This window comes from Hemiscyllium ocellatum, chromosome 42 (assembly GCF_020745735.1).
Source record: "Hemiscyllium ocellatum isolate sHemOce1 chromosome 42, sHemOce1.pat.X.cur, whole genome shotgun sequence".
NCBI classification, from domain to species: Eukaryota; Metazoa; Chordata; class Chondrichthyes; order Orectolobiformes; family Hemiscylliidae; genus Hemiscyllium; species Hemiscyllium ocellatum.
Genome location: NC_083442.1, coordinates 25,309,563 through 25,327,283, shown reverse-complemented (window position 1 = coordinate 25,327,283; position 17,721 = coordinate 25,309,563). Strand labels below are relative to the sequence as shown.

Sequence of the window (17,721 nt, the reverse complement as noted above, 5' to 3'; positions counted from 1 at the left end):
CATCCATGCCGACCTGTAATCCCAACACAATCTAGTCCCATCTGTCAGCACCTGGCCCATTTCCCTCTGAACCCTTCCTATTCATATACCCATGCAGATGCCTTTTAAATGTTGAAATTGTACCAGCCTCCACCACTTCCTCTGGCAGCTCATTCCATACACGTACCACCCTCTGAGTGAAAGCAAGGAGACCAGAATTGCACGCAATATCCCAACTGTGGCCTAACCAATGCCCTGTACAGCCACAACATGACCTCCCAACTCCGGTACTCAATACTCTGACCAATAAAGGAAAGCATAACAAACACCTTCACTATCCTATCTACCTACAACCCCACTTTCAAGGAGCTATGAACCTGCATTGCAAAGTCTCTTTGTTTTGTATTCTTAACCATTTTCAGGCTCTTTATGAAGTCCTACCTCCATTGCTCAATTGCATTGCCTCTCCAATATTTCATAGCCAATATAAGCCGGAGTAGGCCATTCAGCCCCTCATACCTGCTGTGTCATTCAACTAGATCATGGCTGATCTTGATGCCTTTTGCCTGCTATATCCCCATATTCCTTGATATCTTGTAATATCCGGAATTGGGTTGCACTTTGGAGGGTCGGTGTGGACTTGATGGACTGAATGGCCTGTTTCTGCACTGTAGGGATTCTATACTGGTGATCTGCACCAATGACCTACCTGCTATCTGTCCAACTGCATCTCCAACAATGCAGCGCTTCCTTGTATATTTTATATTTTCCATATTTGCTCTGGATTTTGTAATCCATTCTTTGGAACAAATCTTGAGCTCAGAACCCTCCAGAGTGCTACCCACTGAACCCTGGCTGAAGTAGTTTATGAGAAAGATATTAGCTTGTTTGAGATGGTTAAATGTATTGATGAGAGCGTAGTATCATTGATGAGTATGTGTCATAATCTTTGCCCGGTATGTCTCATACATCAAACTCCCTCCTTATCAAAGTGATCCTCCCAATTGCCCACTTCTGTTTTCTTTTGTACGGAGTTGAGATTTGTGCACTGTTAAACTTTTTTTTTGGACTATGAATTGCTTTATTTGAGTCAAAAATTTAAAATATAAAAGAATGGGCAGGCTGTTTAAAAGGTCTGGCTGCAAAAATGGACAGCTGGTATAATGAGTTTAAGAGAGGGTCTGATTTCACTACAGAGTTTTAACCAATCAATCAGTTTTGAGTAATTAAGCCTCAAATGATCAATGTTAATTTTTACTATGACTCTTGTGATCGTTGCTAACATTCTGTTTCATTAGCAAAATAGTAAAAGAAAATTGGAGTTCGAAAGTATAATTCCACAGCATTCCAAATCCTGTCAAATAGGTAGAAATCCATTTGGCCAGCCAGCAGTTTCCTTTCCTCCTGAACATCTCTCCTCCTTCTTCCAGGGGGCATCGTCCAGTCTGGTGGTGAAATTCGCAGACACGGACAAGGAACGCACTCTGCGACGCATGCACCAGATGGCAGGGCAGCTTGGCATCTTTAATCCAATGGCAATCCAGTTTGGCGCATATGGAGCCTACACTCAAGCGGTAGGTGGACCCAAGGTCTCGCCAGCTGTGATATGCAATAAATAGGGCACAGCTGATGGGATGGGTTTACTTTGCACCTTAATGCAGGGGCCTTACAGCTCAGAATCAATGAGCAGTAGAGGAAGAAAGTCACTTCCATGTCATTCCCCTACCTCCTCATAAAAGTGTTCATTTAATCACGAGCCCATTTTAGATATGTACGTCAAGAGAACTCCACTGGAATTATGCGTAGGAATATACATTCTACACCTGGAGAATCCCTTCACACCTCTCACTTTGATCCTTTAGTGCTAATCTTCTATTCGTGTCCTGCATTGCCAGCTCTCAGATGAGTGCCCGTCACTTTTTAACGAAACCAAAACCCCACATCATTTGAAAACTTTTTCACCTGATCTTCTGTGAAAGTAGCTCAGGTTTGTCTGGTGCCTTTTTGCAACATAGCTGGTAAATTCTGCCTTCTGACCATCCTGATACGACTTGTTCAAAATGGTGTGAGCTACAAACTGCTGAGCAGTGAGATCTTCACATTGAGTGGTTCTGGCTGTCAGAATCTGAGATGCACTAACTGGTTTCATGCTGTAACCACAGGGACCAAAAAAAAACTTTTACGAGTGTTAACCATGAAATAATAGAACCTTTATGTCTACTTGTCTTGTTGAATTGGGGCTAAAGTATAAGAATGAGGGATTTGCTTATCAACCTCAGCCTTCTGTTCCATTTTAAAACAAGACAGTACATGTGCAGATCTATTGTTGTTTAAATTACCCTTGTCTTGTTCAGATCATTTCTCCCTTGTCATTGGTGTATGGCAGATGCTTCCGCACAGTTTTTTCAATCTGCTCTGTCTCAAAGCTAGTCCGGTCGAATCAACCTCATTCTGCACAGCCACCGATCTTGCAACCGTTCATCTCAAGTTTATTAATACAACCAACCCTCACTGCCTCCACCTGAGGGAATGTGTCATATCTGCTTCAGTCCCATTCGGCATCTCCGGCCAAGGCTAGGTTGAGGTGCATTGTTTCGGGACAGGAGAGAAGAGATTTCGCTTCTCAGCGGAAAGTTAGAGCGAGTGCCAGTGCGAGGGTCCCAGGTCTCGGCATCAACCAGGGTGCGAGTGGAAGAGAAGAGATCACTTTTGGTGAGGAACTCTTGTTTGTGTTCTCTTTTCAGTTGATGCAGCAACAGGCAGCTCTAATGGCAGCAGCGCAGGGCACCTACTTGAATCCGATGGCTGCCATCGCAGCGGCTCAGATGCAGCAGATGGCGGCGTTCAATGTGAACGGGCTGGTGGCAACGCCAATGACACCGTCATCAGGTATGCCGGTGACCCAGGCTGGAATCCTACTCTCATCTACTGATCCTCAGCGGTGGGAGTGAAATTGTCTGTCTACCCTTCATTCCCCTCTAGTAACACTGACCAAGGGGATGACCTCATGGTATTATCACCGGATTGTTCGTTCCAAAGACCTAGGTGATGTCCGGGGGACCCGGATAAACCTCACCACAGCAGATGGTAGATTTTCAATTCAATAAAGGATCTGGGGTTAAGAGTTTAATGATGACCATGAATCCATTGTCAAAAAAACCCAATTGGTTCCTAATGTCCTTTCGGGAAGGAAGCTGCCACTCTTATCTGCCTACATGTGACTTCAGATCCACAGTGGTGTGGTTGATTCTCCCTGAGCAACTAGGGACGGGAAGTAAATACTGAACTGTCCAGCAACAATCTCATGAATAAACCTTTAAAAAGTCATATATTATTCTGTTAAATCTCCACTGTTTTCCCTTCAAAGCCAATATGTCCTTCCTAAGGTGTGGTGTCTACAAACTGCTCACTGTTACTCTGGGTGTGGTCTAAGTAGGCTCTGGATTGTTAAAACATGCTTATAGAGTCATACAGCTTGGAGACAGACCCTTCGGTCCAGCTCATCCATGCTGACCAAGTTCCCTCAACTCAACTAGTTCCATTTCCTGGCGTTTGCTGGTATCCCTTGAAACCGCTCCTATTCATGTACCTATCCAAATGTCTTTCAAATGTTGTAACTATTCCTGCATCTACCACTTCCTCTGATACCTTATTCCACACACAAATCACCCTCTGTGTGAAAAAGTTTACCCTCAAGTCTCTTTTAATTCTTTCTCCTCTCATCTGAAAAATATGCCATCTGGTTTTGGACTTCCCCACCCTGGCAAAATGCCTTTGCCATTCACCCTATCTCTGCCCTTCATGATTTTATAAACCTCTATAAGGTCACCCCTCAACCTCCTACACTCCAGTGAAAAACATGCCAGCCTATCCAGCCTCTCCTTATAAAGCAAACCCTCAGTCCTGGCAACACCCTTATAAACCTCTTCTTAAACTTCTCCAGTTTAATAATATCTTTCCTATAACAGCAGTATTCCAAAAATGGCCTCACCAACATCCTGTACAACCTCAACATGACATATCAACTTCTATTCACAAAGGACAGAGCAATGAAGGCAAACATGCTAAACACCTTTGTAACCACCCTGTCTACTTCAAAGAACTATGTCCCTGAACCTTTCGGTCTCTCTCTGTTCAACAACATTACCCATGACCCTTGTATTTCACAAGGCCAGCCTTAAGTAATAATTTAACTTCAGCAAATGAACTGGGGCAGCTATAAGATGAAGGTTCATTTTAGTTATGTAGAACATTGGAATAAAGGATTTAGGAGCAGGAATAGGCCTTTCAGCCCTTTTAGTCTCATCCACCATTTGTTAAGACCATGCCTGATTTGGTTGTGTTCTCAACTCCTTTTCACTGGTTGCATATCATAACCCTCCTCTCTTTTATCTGCCAATATTCTGTCTAATTCACTCTCACATCCATTGGGATACTTCTTGGAGGGGTAGTTTAGACTCGATGGACTGAATGACCTGCTTCCACACTGTAGGGATTTTATGAGTCCATACCGACCCTCCGAAGATCACCCTACCCTATCCTTCTAACCCTGCGTTTCCCATGGCAAACCCATCTAACCTGCACACGACATGTTCTTTAGCATGGTTAATCCTTCCAATCTGGACATCTTTGGAGTGTGCGAGGAAACCGAAGCAGCCGGAAGTAACCCATGCAAACCACAGCGAGAATGTACAAACTCTACATAGACAGTCACCCGAGGGTGGAATCAAATCCGGGTCTCTGGAGCTGTGAGGCAGCAGTGCTAATTACTGAGCCACCGTGCTGCCCTCTGTATCCAAAATGATTTCCACCACACAGAAAGACAAGGGTGATAGATAATAAATATGGGCAACAGGCAACAGCCAGTTCACTACCTGCAAGTCCCCGTCCATATCGCTGTTCCTTCACGGTTGCTGGGTTTAAGTCCTGGAACTCCCTCCCTCACAGCACTGTGCATGTACCTTTTGGGAATGGGCAGTCACAGTTCAAAAGGTGACTCACCACCACCTTCTCAGGGTCAGTTGGAGATGGTAATAAATGGTGGTCAAGACCAAAACATCCTATGAAATAAAATATTAAAATCATACTGATAACCCTCTGAGAGAGGGAAAAATTATTCTAATCTCCACCTTGAAAAGGACCCCTCTTATTCTTAAACTGTGTATCCTAGTTCTATCCTTCCCCAAAAGGGGATAAACATTCCTGGTATCAACTCCATCAATTCCCCTCAGAAGCTTCTATATTTCAATAAGATCACCTCTAATTTCCTAAATGCTAATGGACAGAGGCCCAGTTCAACCTTTCTTGATAAGATAAATACACCATCCCATGAATAAAACAAATGAGCATTCATTATTAGATTAGATTACCTACAGTGGAAACAGGCCCTTCGGCCCAACAAGTCCACACCGACCCGCCAAAGCGCAACCCACCCATACCCCTACACCAAACACTATGGGCAATTTATCATGGCCAATTCCCCTGACCTGCACATCTTTGGACTGTGGGAGGAAACCAGAGCACCCGGAGGAAACCCACGCAGACACGGGGAGAACGTGCAAACTCCACACAGTCAGTCGCCTGAGGTGGGAATTGAACCCGGGTCTCTGGCGCTGTGAGGCATCAGTGCTAACCACAATGCCACCATGCCACCCACACAGCTTGTAACATCATCTATTGTTTGCAAAAGGAGATCAAATCTGCACATAATGCTCCTGATGTGGTCTCACCAAAGGTCTGTGCAGCTAAAGTAAGACCTCCCTGTTTTTATCATCTATTGCCTAGATCCCTCTGTATCTAAAGTTCTGCAAGCACTCTCCATTCAGATAATACACTAGCTTTCTATTCTTTCTGTTAAGGTAAAGAAGTTCATATTTTGCCACGTTATGCTCCATGTGCCAAATTTTTAATCACTCATTTAATCTATCTATATCCCATTGCAGACTCTCTCACTTCTCTTGACAAGTAATTTCTACCTATTTGTCATCGTAAATTTAACAACCATACACCTGCTTTCACAGAATCACAAAATTGTTACAGTGCCGGAGACCATTGGGCCCATTGTGTTTGTATCAGCTCTCCAAATGCAACCCTGCACATTCGTCCAATTCAACTAGCCAGCTAATGCTTTTGAATGCTTCAATTAAACATTCCTCCCTCACATTCCCAGGCAATGCATTCCAGACCCTTACTACTTGCAATGTGAAATGTGTTTCCTCATAACACTTCTGTTTTCCAGCCTAATGATTTAAATCTGTGTCCTCTCATTTTCAATCCTTCCACAAATGGGAATATGTATTTACTCTGTATAGACACCTCATGGCTTTGACCAGTTGAATCAGATTTTCTCTGTCTTCTCTGAAACTTTCATCCCTAGTACCATTCACATTATCCTTTTCTGTAATCTCCCCTACATGTCCATGCTCTTCCTAAAGAAAGGCTTCCAGAACTATACATAGTACACAAGCTGAGTCCTCATTTGTGTCTTATACAAGTTCAGTGTAATCTTCTTGCTCTTCCATGCCCCTAACACTGAAGCCTGCAACAGCATATGCCTTATTAACAGTTCTCTCAAACTGTCCTCCCACTCAATGACTCATGCATGTATACACCCAGGTCTCTCTGTTCCTACACACAAAATGTTGTCCTTTACGCTATATTTTCTCTCCATGTTCTCCTTACCAAATGCAGCACCTCACACTTTTTCAGTTGGTCTGCCGTCTATCTGCCCACTCCACTAACTTTTCTATGTCCTTATACATTTCTGCACAATCCTTCTCACAGTTGGGAAATACTTTTACGGTTCATATCACCTTCCAGTTTGGAAACTGTGCCCTGTAGACCAAAGCTCCAGATCATTAACGTATATCAGGAAAAGTAAGGGTCTCAAGACTGACACACAATCAACCCTATTGCGAACCATTTCCAAGCTCCCCATCCTTTTACCCTTAGTTGATGTTTTTTGTTAGCCACTTTTTATATCCAGGAGAAAGCTTGGACTGCAGATACTGGAGACTAGTGTCAAAGAGTGTGGTTCTGGTAAAGCACAGCCGGTCAGGCAGCATCCGAAGAGCAGGAGAATCGACATTTTGGGCATAGGTCCTTCATCAGGAAGCCCTTCGTGGGTAGCACGGTGGCACAGTGGTTAGCACTGCTGCCTCACAGTGCCTGAGACCTGGGTTCAATTCCCGCCTCAGGCGACTCTCTGTGTGGATTTTGCACATTTTCTCCATGTCTGCGTGGGTTTCCTCCGGGTGCTCCGATTACCTCCCACAGTCCAAAGATGTGTAGGTTAGGTAGATTGGCCATGCTAAATTGCCCATTGAGTTAGGTGAAGGGGTAAATGTCGGGGAATGGGTCTGGATGGGTTGCTCTTCAGAGGGTCGGTGTGGACTTGTTAGGCCGAAGGGCCTGTTTCCATACTGTAAGTAATCTAAGTCAACTCTCCTGCTCCTCGGATGCTGCCTGACCGGCTGTGCTTTACCAGCACTACCCTCTTTGACTTTTTATATCCACCTTGCTCCTGTCATTTAATCCCACGAGCTCCAACTTGGCTTGCAAGTCTTATCTGTCAGTGCGTCAAATGCATTCTGGAAGTTCAAGAAGACATTATAAACAGAATTATCCTGATACTTCTTCAAGACGCTAGTGGATCAAATAAATGTGTCTTTCCATTAAGAAATCCACACTGGATCTCCCTAATTAATTCACATTCATCCACCTCTATAAATATTGTTTGTATTGATGTCCTAAATCTAATTATAAAGACCTTACTATATTTCCATCACAGCTAGCAACCCTTTAGGGTATTGTATTAAATGTTATAATTAAATTGATACACGTCTGACCCTGTGCTTCACTTCAATATTGTTACGTTCGTTTGAAAACATTGCTCCAGAAATCTTCTTTGCTTATCTTTACCCCGCCTCAATGATATTAGATAGTTTTAATCAACCTGATCAGATATGGAGGAGATAGGAACTGAACCTAGGACTCTTGGTGCACTGTGGGGCGGCACGGTGGCTCACAGCACTGCTGCCTCACAATGCCAGGGAACCAGGTTCGATTCCAACTTCAGGCGGCTGTCTGTGTGGAGTTTGCACATGCTCCCCGTGTCTGCATGGGTTCCCTCTGGGTGGTCCGGTTTCCTGCCACAGTCCAAAGACGTGCAGGTTAGGTGGATTGGCCATGCTAAATTGCCCGTAGTGTTCAGGGATGTGTAGGTTAGGTGCATTAGTCAGGGGGAAATGTAAAGTAATAGGGTAGGGGAGTGGGTCTGTTTGGGATACCCATCAGAGGGTTGGTTTGGACTTGCTGGGTGGAAGGGCCTATTTCCACACTGTAGGAATTCTGTAAAAAAAGTTCTTTTGACCCAGAGGTATGGACAGTACCACTATGCCGCAAGAGCCCTTAGCTCATCGTGATTCCACGAATTGGTCTAAATATATTGCACATAGGGAAGTAATGTCATATTGTTTCTGGAAGCTCTACCTGTAAAAGAAGCCAACAGCCTCATAGGAAGATAAATGGCAGGCAGTATGAATAAGTAGCCTCATTTCGCTTCAGGCTTATGCTTACAGGAATGTATTTTCTTCACAGATTGTTGTTCGTTTTCTTCTATAGGCACCAGTACCCCTCCTGGCATCAATGCAGCAGCTGTACCCAGCATAGCTACGCCCATTGGAGTCAATGGGTTTAGTGCCATGCCACCACAGACTAATGGTCAACCAGCATCTGACACTATCTATGCCAATGGCATCCACCCGTACCCAGGTGAGTGCCAGGAAAGCAGTCACAGATTTACAGACACTCGATGTTTGAGGAGTTTGCGTAGTTGGGATAACGATTTAAAAAGCAAAAATGCACATTGGATGGAGGGGAAAGCTATTTTTTTCAGCCATGAAACTGACAGTAATGTCTTTTGGAGCCAGTTAAAAATAATCCAACAGCGAAGGCCCAGTTGTGAGAGCGCGAGCAAGAGACAGAAGGCTTCTCTGTCCATGAAGCATCTCTAAATAAATGAGGGTGGATTTTCCCTGCCATAACTCTCAACTTTCCAAGATGCAGTGAAAATAACAAAATCAGGCAATAAAGACTGCATGCCTATATGAGTGGCTATCAGCGTTCCCAACTGTCTAAATAAATGATAGGCATGTTTCTGGGCAATCTTTACCCATTTGTCCCTATGTGCCAATAATCAGAATAGGTAGGTCTAAATCCAGGAACATCCACTCAAAGATATCTTGGATTGTATCAGATGATATATCAAAAGCTGTCATTGTGAGAGTGCTTTGTATTATATTCACATTGATAGGGCATTGACACATCTGTGGTATTTCTACACCAGAAATTTACATGACCAACTTTGTCCACTAATAGTTTGTCACTCCATATGGAGACACAGTTCAAGGTCTGATCACAGAGGGCAGAGCCTTGCTGGTCCTTTCATTTTGTCTCCAACATACAGGGCGAAGGAGAATGCACACTGCAGCATTGCTAGAGGAAGGAGCCAATCTCAGCCCCCATGTGTGACAACATCATGAGTGCAGAACACATTTACAGACTCACTAAAAATACCAGTTGGAGGTAGTCATGGCTGTATGTAGCAGGGCAAATTTGTAAAGTTCAGCTCTGTTCAGTGAGCTCAGCTGGTAATAGGGAGCTGAAATATGAGATATGAGAGCAATGCTTGCCATTTTGGGGATCTAGCATCATGCAATATTAAACATTGACAGAGGAATTATTCTCCAGCCCCATTCCCACAATATGAAACACATCATGTTTAATTTTCTGGATGAAACACAATGTAATTTCCTGTGTGCATTAAACAAATAAACACAGAGATCCGCTGCAACTTAAATGACCATTGTTGATGTACTTTCCCCACGTTGGATGGCATTGAGTCCCACTTAAAACAGTCAGAGAGTAAGTCATCTTGTACACTTGGGTCTTGCTTCAGGCAAGTCAAAGCTTTCCTGCACTCTCAAAATGTCGGCGTACTTAATGTGAATGTGTTTGCCTAGGTTTTTCTAAGAGGTGTAATTTTTAATTAAGGCAGAGCAATTTTCATTCATTATTCAAGTTTGTACTTGTTTCTCCTCACTGTGAAGTTACTGAGCTACGCTTGGCTCAGTTTAATAAGATGTGTTCATTTTCATAAACCAACTAATACAACTTAGAACTCTTCCATAATTACAATCATTGAGCGCAAAATTGCAGCGATAGAATGCAATTGTATCTCATTAAAATAGAAACTATCAGTCAAATGGATTTTTAAATGGTATAATTAGACGCAATTTATTTGCTTAAAAGTAATTGAGGTTAGAAGTCAGTACAGCCTGAACCTATATTGTATCAAACAGCTGCTTTGAAGCAGAAAAGTTTTGGTCAGTCACAATTAATGGCCTATGATCTGGTCCAGTTACTTGTCTACTTTGATATGCATTCATTTATTTTTCTCTAAAGAAGTGGATGGCTCTGTAGATATATGAGCTGTCGAAATAATGGATGAAAATATGGATTAAATAAATAGATGAATGAAAGGCTGGAGAGCTGGTTAGGTAGACGTGCAGCTGAATAGTTAGATTGAGAGATGGAGGGGTGGATAGATAGCTATGCTGAGGAATAAGCATATACATGGCCAGAGAGACATATAGAAAATGGATGGATAGACAATATTAAGAAATGACTAGTTAAATAGAATATCCAGATGAATGGTTTGATGGAAAGGTGGAAAGCTAGATTATATTGCACAGTCTAGACTGATGTGTAGATCAGATAGATAGATCAGATAGATGGATTAGCCAAATAGAAAAATAGGTATAGGGAAAGCCTTGATTGAAAGCTGCTGTGCAGAATTATCTAGATAGATCAATGGATGAATGATTAGATGAATTGTCAGCCTGGATGAATTGTCAAGATAGATAAATAGATTACTTTGATAATTGGATGCATGGCAAGACAGAACTGAGATAGATTTATTGATGGGAAGATGTGTTGATAGATTGCTTGATTAAAAATAGACTACCAACTTGAAATAAATTCTGTCTTCTAAGAAGAACTCACTTCAAACATGTAAAGAAAAATGATTGAGCTGCTCAACTCCTATTCTGTAAAGGTTGTAAAACAAAACATGGCCTGTTATTGACAGAAAGAACAATTACTGGTATCAGGCGGTACTGGGGAAAAACACCAAAATGGATTTCAATTAGAAACGCATTTATTTGACGGCAAAAAAAAAATTGACCAGATTCAGAGAATTGATATGCCGGCATCTTTACAGGAACTGACACACAAGTGTTGTTTCAAATATTTATTCTCCAACTTTATTAGAAGTCACAAGTCAGACCCCATTCTCCGTGTTCATTTGCTTCTGCAGTTAGCAAGTGGGAGGTGCAGTCAAAGAAAATGTTGCATTTCTGCTACATGTTTCACATAATTAATCTGTTGCTTTTTGTTCCTGCCTCCCCCTGTTTCGAGCCTACATGTCCAAGACCTCTATTCTCTTTACAGCATAAGGTGTCCCCAGTTGAAGTATCTCTGTCCCAAGTGATAACTGTAGTGCTCTGGATGCAAGATTATGCTCGCTGTCTGAAAGGCTGCTCAATCATAACATTCAAAAGGCAATTGAATATGTACTCCCAAAACAAACATTTGCAGGACTTTGTGGAATAAAGGAAACAGGCTGATTCAAATTTTGCTCTAACGTCAGCATTGAGTTATAGAGCACGGAAATAGACCCTTCGGTCCAATGCTGAACATAATCCCAAATTAAACTAATCCCACCTGCCTGCTCCTGGCCCATATCCCTCCAAAACCTTTCTATTCATGTACTTATCCAAATGTCTTTTAAACGTTGTAATTGTACCCACATCCACCACTTCCTCTGGAAGTTCATTCCACGCACAGTCCACACTCTGTGTCAAAAAATTGCCCTTCATGCCTTTTTTTAAAGCTTTCTTCTCTCACCTTAAAAATGTGCCCCCTGCTCTTGAAATCCCCCATCCTATGGAAACGACAGCTACCATTAACTCTGTGCTCCTCATTAATTTATAAACTTCTATAATGTCATCTCTCAACTTCCTAAACTCTGGTGAAAAACATCCCAGCCTATCCATCCTTTCTTGATAACTCAAACCTTCTATACCTGGCAACATCATAGTAAATCTTTTCAGAACCCTCTCCATCTTAATAGTATCCTTCCTATGACTGGGCGATCAGAACTGTACACAGTATTCCCAGAAGAAGCCTCACCAATGTCCTACACAACCTCAGAAGCATAACAGCCCAGAAAATCTTTTTCAGTGTCAAATATCTGTGCCAGATTTCCAAATCAACCAACAGACTCCTTGCCCTCATTTTGTTCACTTATGGTAAGGACGCGATTCCTTTCTGTTCAGGCTGTGGTCCCTGACTTCGAGTCTGAACCCTAGAGATATTGTTTCTGAGCTCAGGACATATTATCAGAAAACCTGCGAGACCAGTTCAATGAGAGTTCAGGTCAATAAATGTTTTTACTGTAAGTAAATTGAGGTTCCAGGTTTTGCAAATGGCTTTCCACTCAAATTCCATTTCAAACTGATGATTCAGATGGAAGTTTTATATCAACTTGTTTTGAATAGCCATTACATTTCTACAGGTTATTACTATTCATCACGAACTTCTGTATGTTATTAAGCTATCATTCTGTGACTTTTATTCTACTGATATATGGTGTCCAAGAACATTTTATTAACTGTTTAACTGTGTATTTGAAACAAAGATTACATTATCTCAGGTCTTTTCTTGTCAAGTTTCATCTTAAGGAATTGCAATGTATTCAATGACTTTCCATTTGTTCCAGTGTGACCCATTCTGAGGAATTCCAAATTGTTCCAATTGACTTCCATGCCGTGAGATACCAGTTTGTACTCCTTCCTATCAAACCCTGTGCACTAAATCACGATATAATTCCCAAACTTAGCAAAAGTGCCTTTTCACCCCCTATCCATTGTGTGCTGCACACTTTGGCCATTTTACATTTCAAAGTATTTCTTGGCCTTAGGAGAATCAAAACAAATGCCATTGGTCAATGCACAGTTCAGGAATTGTGAAAGTAAGTTGTGGATTTGGCATGGCCTGGCTGTCCCCAGTTAAAGACCCAGTGAATTCAGAGATAAATTAATGATTGAAGCTAAGGCTAATTAGTCAATGCAGTGGCTGCTGACAATCAAGACATAAAGAGCATAAGATACATTGTGTGGCTTCATGACTCAAAAGAACATATATCGCCGTGTAGGAAATGAAACTACAAAAATAAGAGGGAAGAAAAAATCAGTTGGCCCCACTCTCATGGTAGCTGAGATATCATAGTTAGATGCTGCCAACTCTTCCACACTACGTTTCCCCTCTCAAATATCTAAAAGAAGGCAAGACCAAATAACTGGAAAGCATCTCTCTGGAATCCAAATTGAAATCCTCCCATTAGATTAAGTCCAGATAATGTACAACATGTGTGCTTCTAGATGATGTGCTTGTATTTTGAGTTCTTGTGGTTATATGCGAAAGAAACTAAGCCTTTGGCACAGTTTCAATCTTTCTCCTCCTCTCTTGCTCGCACACTTTCTCTCTTGCTCCCTTGACATGGCTCCATTCTGCTTAAGAAGGTATTATTGCACATCCCTGCTGTATTTGACACTGACCAATCTGCCTTATTCATTCTCTGCTTCTCCTTCCTCTTTTTCTCCCTAGCACAAAGTCCAACAGTGGCCGATCCCTTACAACAAGCTTACGCAGGCATGCAACACTATACAGGTCATTAATATTGCATTCTTAATTATGGTGTGTGTGTGTGTGCGTGTGTGTGTGTGTGCGTGTGTGTGTGTGCGTGCGTGTGTGTGTGTACAACAACATGTTTTCTCTCAGTTCTGTTGATAGCGAAAATTCAAGTTTGGTGTTATATTAACAGGGAAAGGCAAGTAATATTGTAACAAGCAGTTTGGACACAGAGGGAATAGCAGCAGCAATAAATAGCTGTCATTAGATTTTTTTTTCTCTGCTATATCCTTGTATTTTTTTTCTCTCAAGACATTTGCGATGAAATGGAGTGCACTGCCTGAAAGGGAGAAGAGTGTTATTAAGAACAACTTACGGAAGATAAAACACTTGAAGGGAAAATATTTACAAGGCTAAAAGGATAGTGTAGGAGGAACGGGATTAATTGCTTAGTCCAACTGGCCAAATAGTTTCCTTCGATGTTGCTTCATTCTGTGAGTGTGCAACTGTGTGGAGAAACAGCAAGCCAGCCAGACAGACCAGACGGAGTCCCGGTTTGATCTGAGGTCTGTGTGGTGCTCGCTGAACTGAGCCATTAGTTGGAGGAACTTGGCATCAGCTCCTGGGCACCAGGGCAACAACAGATAAATTGGTTAAAAATTCATGACTGGCGTTGTTGTCCAGTCACCCCACATTGGGCATCTGTGGCTGTTGAGTGAGGGTTGGAGCAGCTCTGATTAAATAAGCCACTGGGCACTTTGTATCTGAACAGCGGCTGTTTGGGAGAATTGCCAGTGGAACTCTGCTCCCCCCCTCAACCACCCCACACCCCCCTCCCCCACCACTGCTCCACCCCACCCCATCCCGCCGGCCAGTGCAACTCTCTGAGGAAAGTGGAACAAAAAAATCTGTAAAAATATTTTCTGAGAAGCAATTACAAGGCAAATATCTCGGTGTGACATTGCAAACTGAAATGAATATATTGAGTTTACTGCCTTGAAGGGACTATTAATAAGTTATTGTTTGTATGAAACACTAAGGCACCTTTGTCTTGCTCTGTTTTGAAGGCATCATTATAATGAGCATTGGGATTCTGTGAAGTTGACTTGATTTTGATGTTTACCCCACCATATAAAAATAATGACTTTAGTTATATATGCTCTAGTATTACAGAAAAAAAGACATTTTGTTGAAACTTTTCACATTGCACTCATGTGACAATTTACAAGAATAAAAATTTAAAGGGAGAACCAACATTAATGTGAGAGAAAATGCTATTTAGTTAACACATGATTCTGATAGAAGTGTGCGCATGGAGCAGTTGGTGACAAATGACAGTTAACTACCAATTTTTGGATAAATTTAAACCAGGTAGTTGTCACTGATTGATCAAAGTATTGTCCCAAGAATTAAGAGAACATAGCTGTCATCTATTTTGTTGAGTGCCCACGGTCTTTCTGTCTGCAAAGAAAAGAGTATTAATGTCTGTGGTATCCAGTACATGCAGATACACCATACTGTGAGCCCAATTGGCAACCCTAAATTGGTTGTCAGCATTGTAGTTTGCAATCTCAAGCAGATGTTGTCCAATCGCAAAATGGTATCGAATATTACACACTATGGTGGAAGTTTTGCAAATGTGAACTGCTGGGCCACAGTCAATACTTTGCCCACTGTGGGCATCAGGAGGACATGCTGTTTGATATGATGTACCAATCCTTAGGGCATTCAGCCTACCTATCTGGCATCACATCAACACTGAAACTCATATACCACATTACTCATTTGTGTGATCAGCAGAATGCCCTTTTGGCTTGACATCCTGGTAATAGTACATTCTATTCATGTTGTTACTGCATCATGGCAGCGTGAAAAAGTTAACTTCACATGTTATTCAAAACTTTTGAGTTGCCTTACCCTTTCAGGGTAAATTGACCAGTGAGTGTCAAGTTTGTGGTTTGCAGTAGAGAAATGCCCTGTCCAATTTCTGAACCAAAACATCACGGAAAGGAATTCTATGGATCCTCTCCACTGGGAGAAGATAGCTTACTCGGGGCTTTAAAGTAAAACTTTATTCTAAGTGTTGAAATATTCTTAAATATTTACTCTTAAATATTCCTAGATATTCTTGGATAGATAAAAATAACCTAAAATAGGATTCTGTTAGATTTGACATTGTCTTCTGATAGTTACTAAGTTAGTAAATCATCGCTTTTAAGTTTTTCTGTTGTAACTTAAACAAATCCTACTCTCTATGTGCTCCTTTAATGGGCAAGTGTAGGTTTTATACAGAGAAATGTCAGAGCATTAAAATACCTGGGATCCACGGTGGCTCAGTGGTTAGCACTGCTGCCTCACAGCACCAGGGACCTGAGTTTGATTCCAGCCTCAGGCAACTGTGTTGAGTTTGCACATTCTCCCGTGTCTGCGTGGATTTTTTCCAAGCACTCCAGGTTTCCTCCCACAATCCAAAAACATGCAGGTTAGGTGAATTGGCCATGCTAATTTGCCCGTAGTGTTAGGTGAAGGGGTAAATGTAGGGGAATGGGTCTGGGTGGGTTGCTCTTTGGAGGGTCGGTGTGGACTTGTTGGGCCGAAGGGCCTGTTTTCACACTGTAAGTAATCTAATCTAATCTAATCATCTAAAGATATGCAGGTTAGATGAATTGGCCATACGAAATTGCCTGTAGTGTTCAAGAATGTGTAGGGTAGGTACATCAGTAAGGGGTAAATCTAGAGAAATAGGGAAGGGGGATGGGTTATTCTGCGGAGGGTCAGTGTGGACTTTTAGGGCCAAATGGCCTGTTTCCACATTATAGAGTTTCTGTGATCTATGTTTATAGCTTTATTAAAATTTGGCAAGCTATTTGTCGGAAGGTAACATTCTGGAGCTGGTCCTTTCTTGGTGGGATGGTTATGTCAACCCTATAAATTCACAACTAAGTGTTTGTGGGATTGACAAGCCGGAATCATCAGACAGGAGGTAGCAGGGGAATTCCTTTTATCTCAACTGTCTGGAGAAAAGTTAAAAACTACACATCATTTCACCATGGATTCCATGAGAAAGGTGCATTTGATGGAATGACATTCAACCTCCTGTCCTTTCCATGTTTCCAACATGCAGGTGCCGTATGACATCGGCTTCATGTTCTTTCATGGAATTTCCTTCCATATCTTCATGGGCTCCAGACTGTACTCGAGTCTTGTTTGAAATGGAACAGTCAAATGCCTTTAGTGGGCATAAGCTTGCCCACTAAAGAGCATATAGAGAATAGGGTTTGTTTTAGTTGGAACAGAAAAGCTAAATGGGATGATTTACTAATTTACTAATTATCAGAAGACAATATCGAATCTAATACAATCCTTTTTTTTCTTTAAAGCCCCAAGTAAGATATCTTCTCCCAGTGGAGTGGATCCATAGGATCCCTATAGTGTGGAAGTAGGCCATTTGGTCCATCGACCCTCCAGAGAACTTCCCACCCAGACCCAACCCAATAACCCTGCATTTTCCACGGCTAATCACTAAATCTACACACTGAATACTATGGGCAATTTAGCACGACCAATCCACCGAACCTGCACATACTTGGACTGTGGAAGGAAACCAGAGCACCCGGAGGAAACCCACGCAGACATGGGGAGAATGTGGAAACTCCACACAGTCACCCGAGGGTGGAATTGAACCCAGGTGCCTGATGCCGTGAGGCGGCAGTGCTAACCACTGAACCACCGAACTGCCCAAAAGATGGTCTATTATTTGATTTATATTATTTGAATTCCTCCTGCTTTTCAAATGTGGATATAAACCCTCTGTATAGATTCCTTTCACTTTCACGTAATGTTATATCATTTAACATTATTCCTTAATTACTTGTTTAGGGTGAGTCAGGCTAGAGTAACTCCCTGTAAATTCCTTTACAAAGTTGAACTTTTATTCAGTCAATTTATTTGAGAAGTTTTATACTGTTGTATGGTTATTTCTTTTATCCT

The 17,721-nt window shown here is 42.0% G+C and overlaps 1 protein-coding gene across 33 annotated transcripts in view; it reads left to right on the top strand.

The window, feature by feature from the left end:
- The window catches only part of celf6 (CUGBP Elav-like family member 6), a 974,597-nt gene that overhangs the window by 923,736 nt on the left and 33,140 nt on the right, over positions 1–17,721 (top strand). For 12 of the 33 annotated variants that reach the window (XM_060853794.1, XM_060853785.1, XM_060853809.1 and 9 more), the window contains exons 6-9: positions 1,410–1,553; positions 2,724–2,868; positions 8,602–8,751; positions 13,708–13,770. In XM_060853794.1, the coding sequence (XP_060709777.1) occupies positions 1,410–1,553; positions 2,724–2,868; positions 8,602–8,751; positions 13,708–13,770 (502 nt within the window). Of the gene's footprint in view, positions 1–1,409; positions 1,554–2,723; positions 2,869–8,601; positions 8,752–9,626; positions 9,630–13,707; positions 13,774–16,622; positions 16,626–17,721 lie in introns of all 33 variants that reach the window. The other 21 variants (XM_060853810.1, XM_060853799.1, XM_060853792.1 and 18 more) reach the window with 6 other exon arrangements.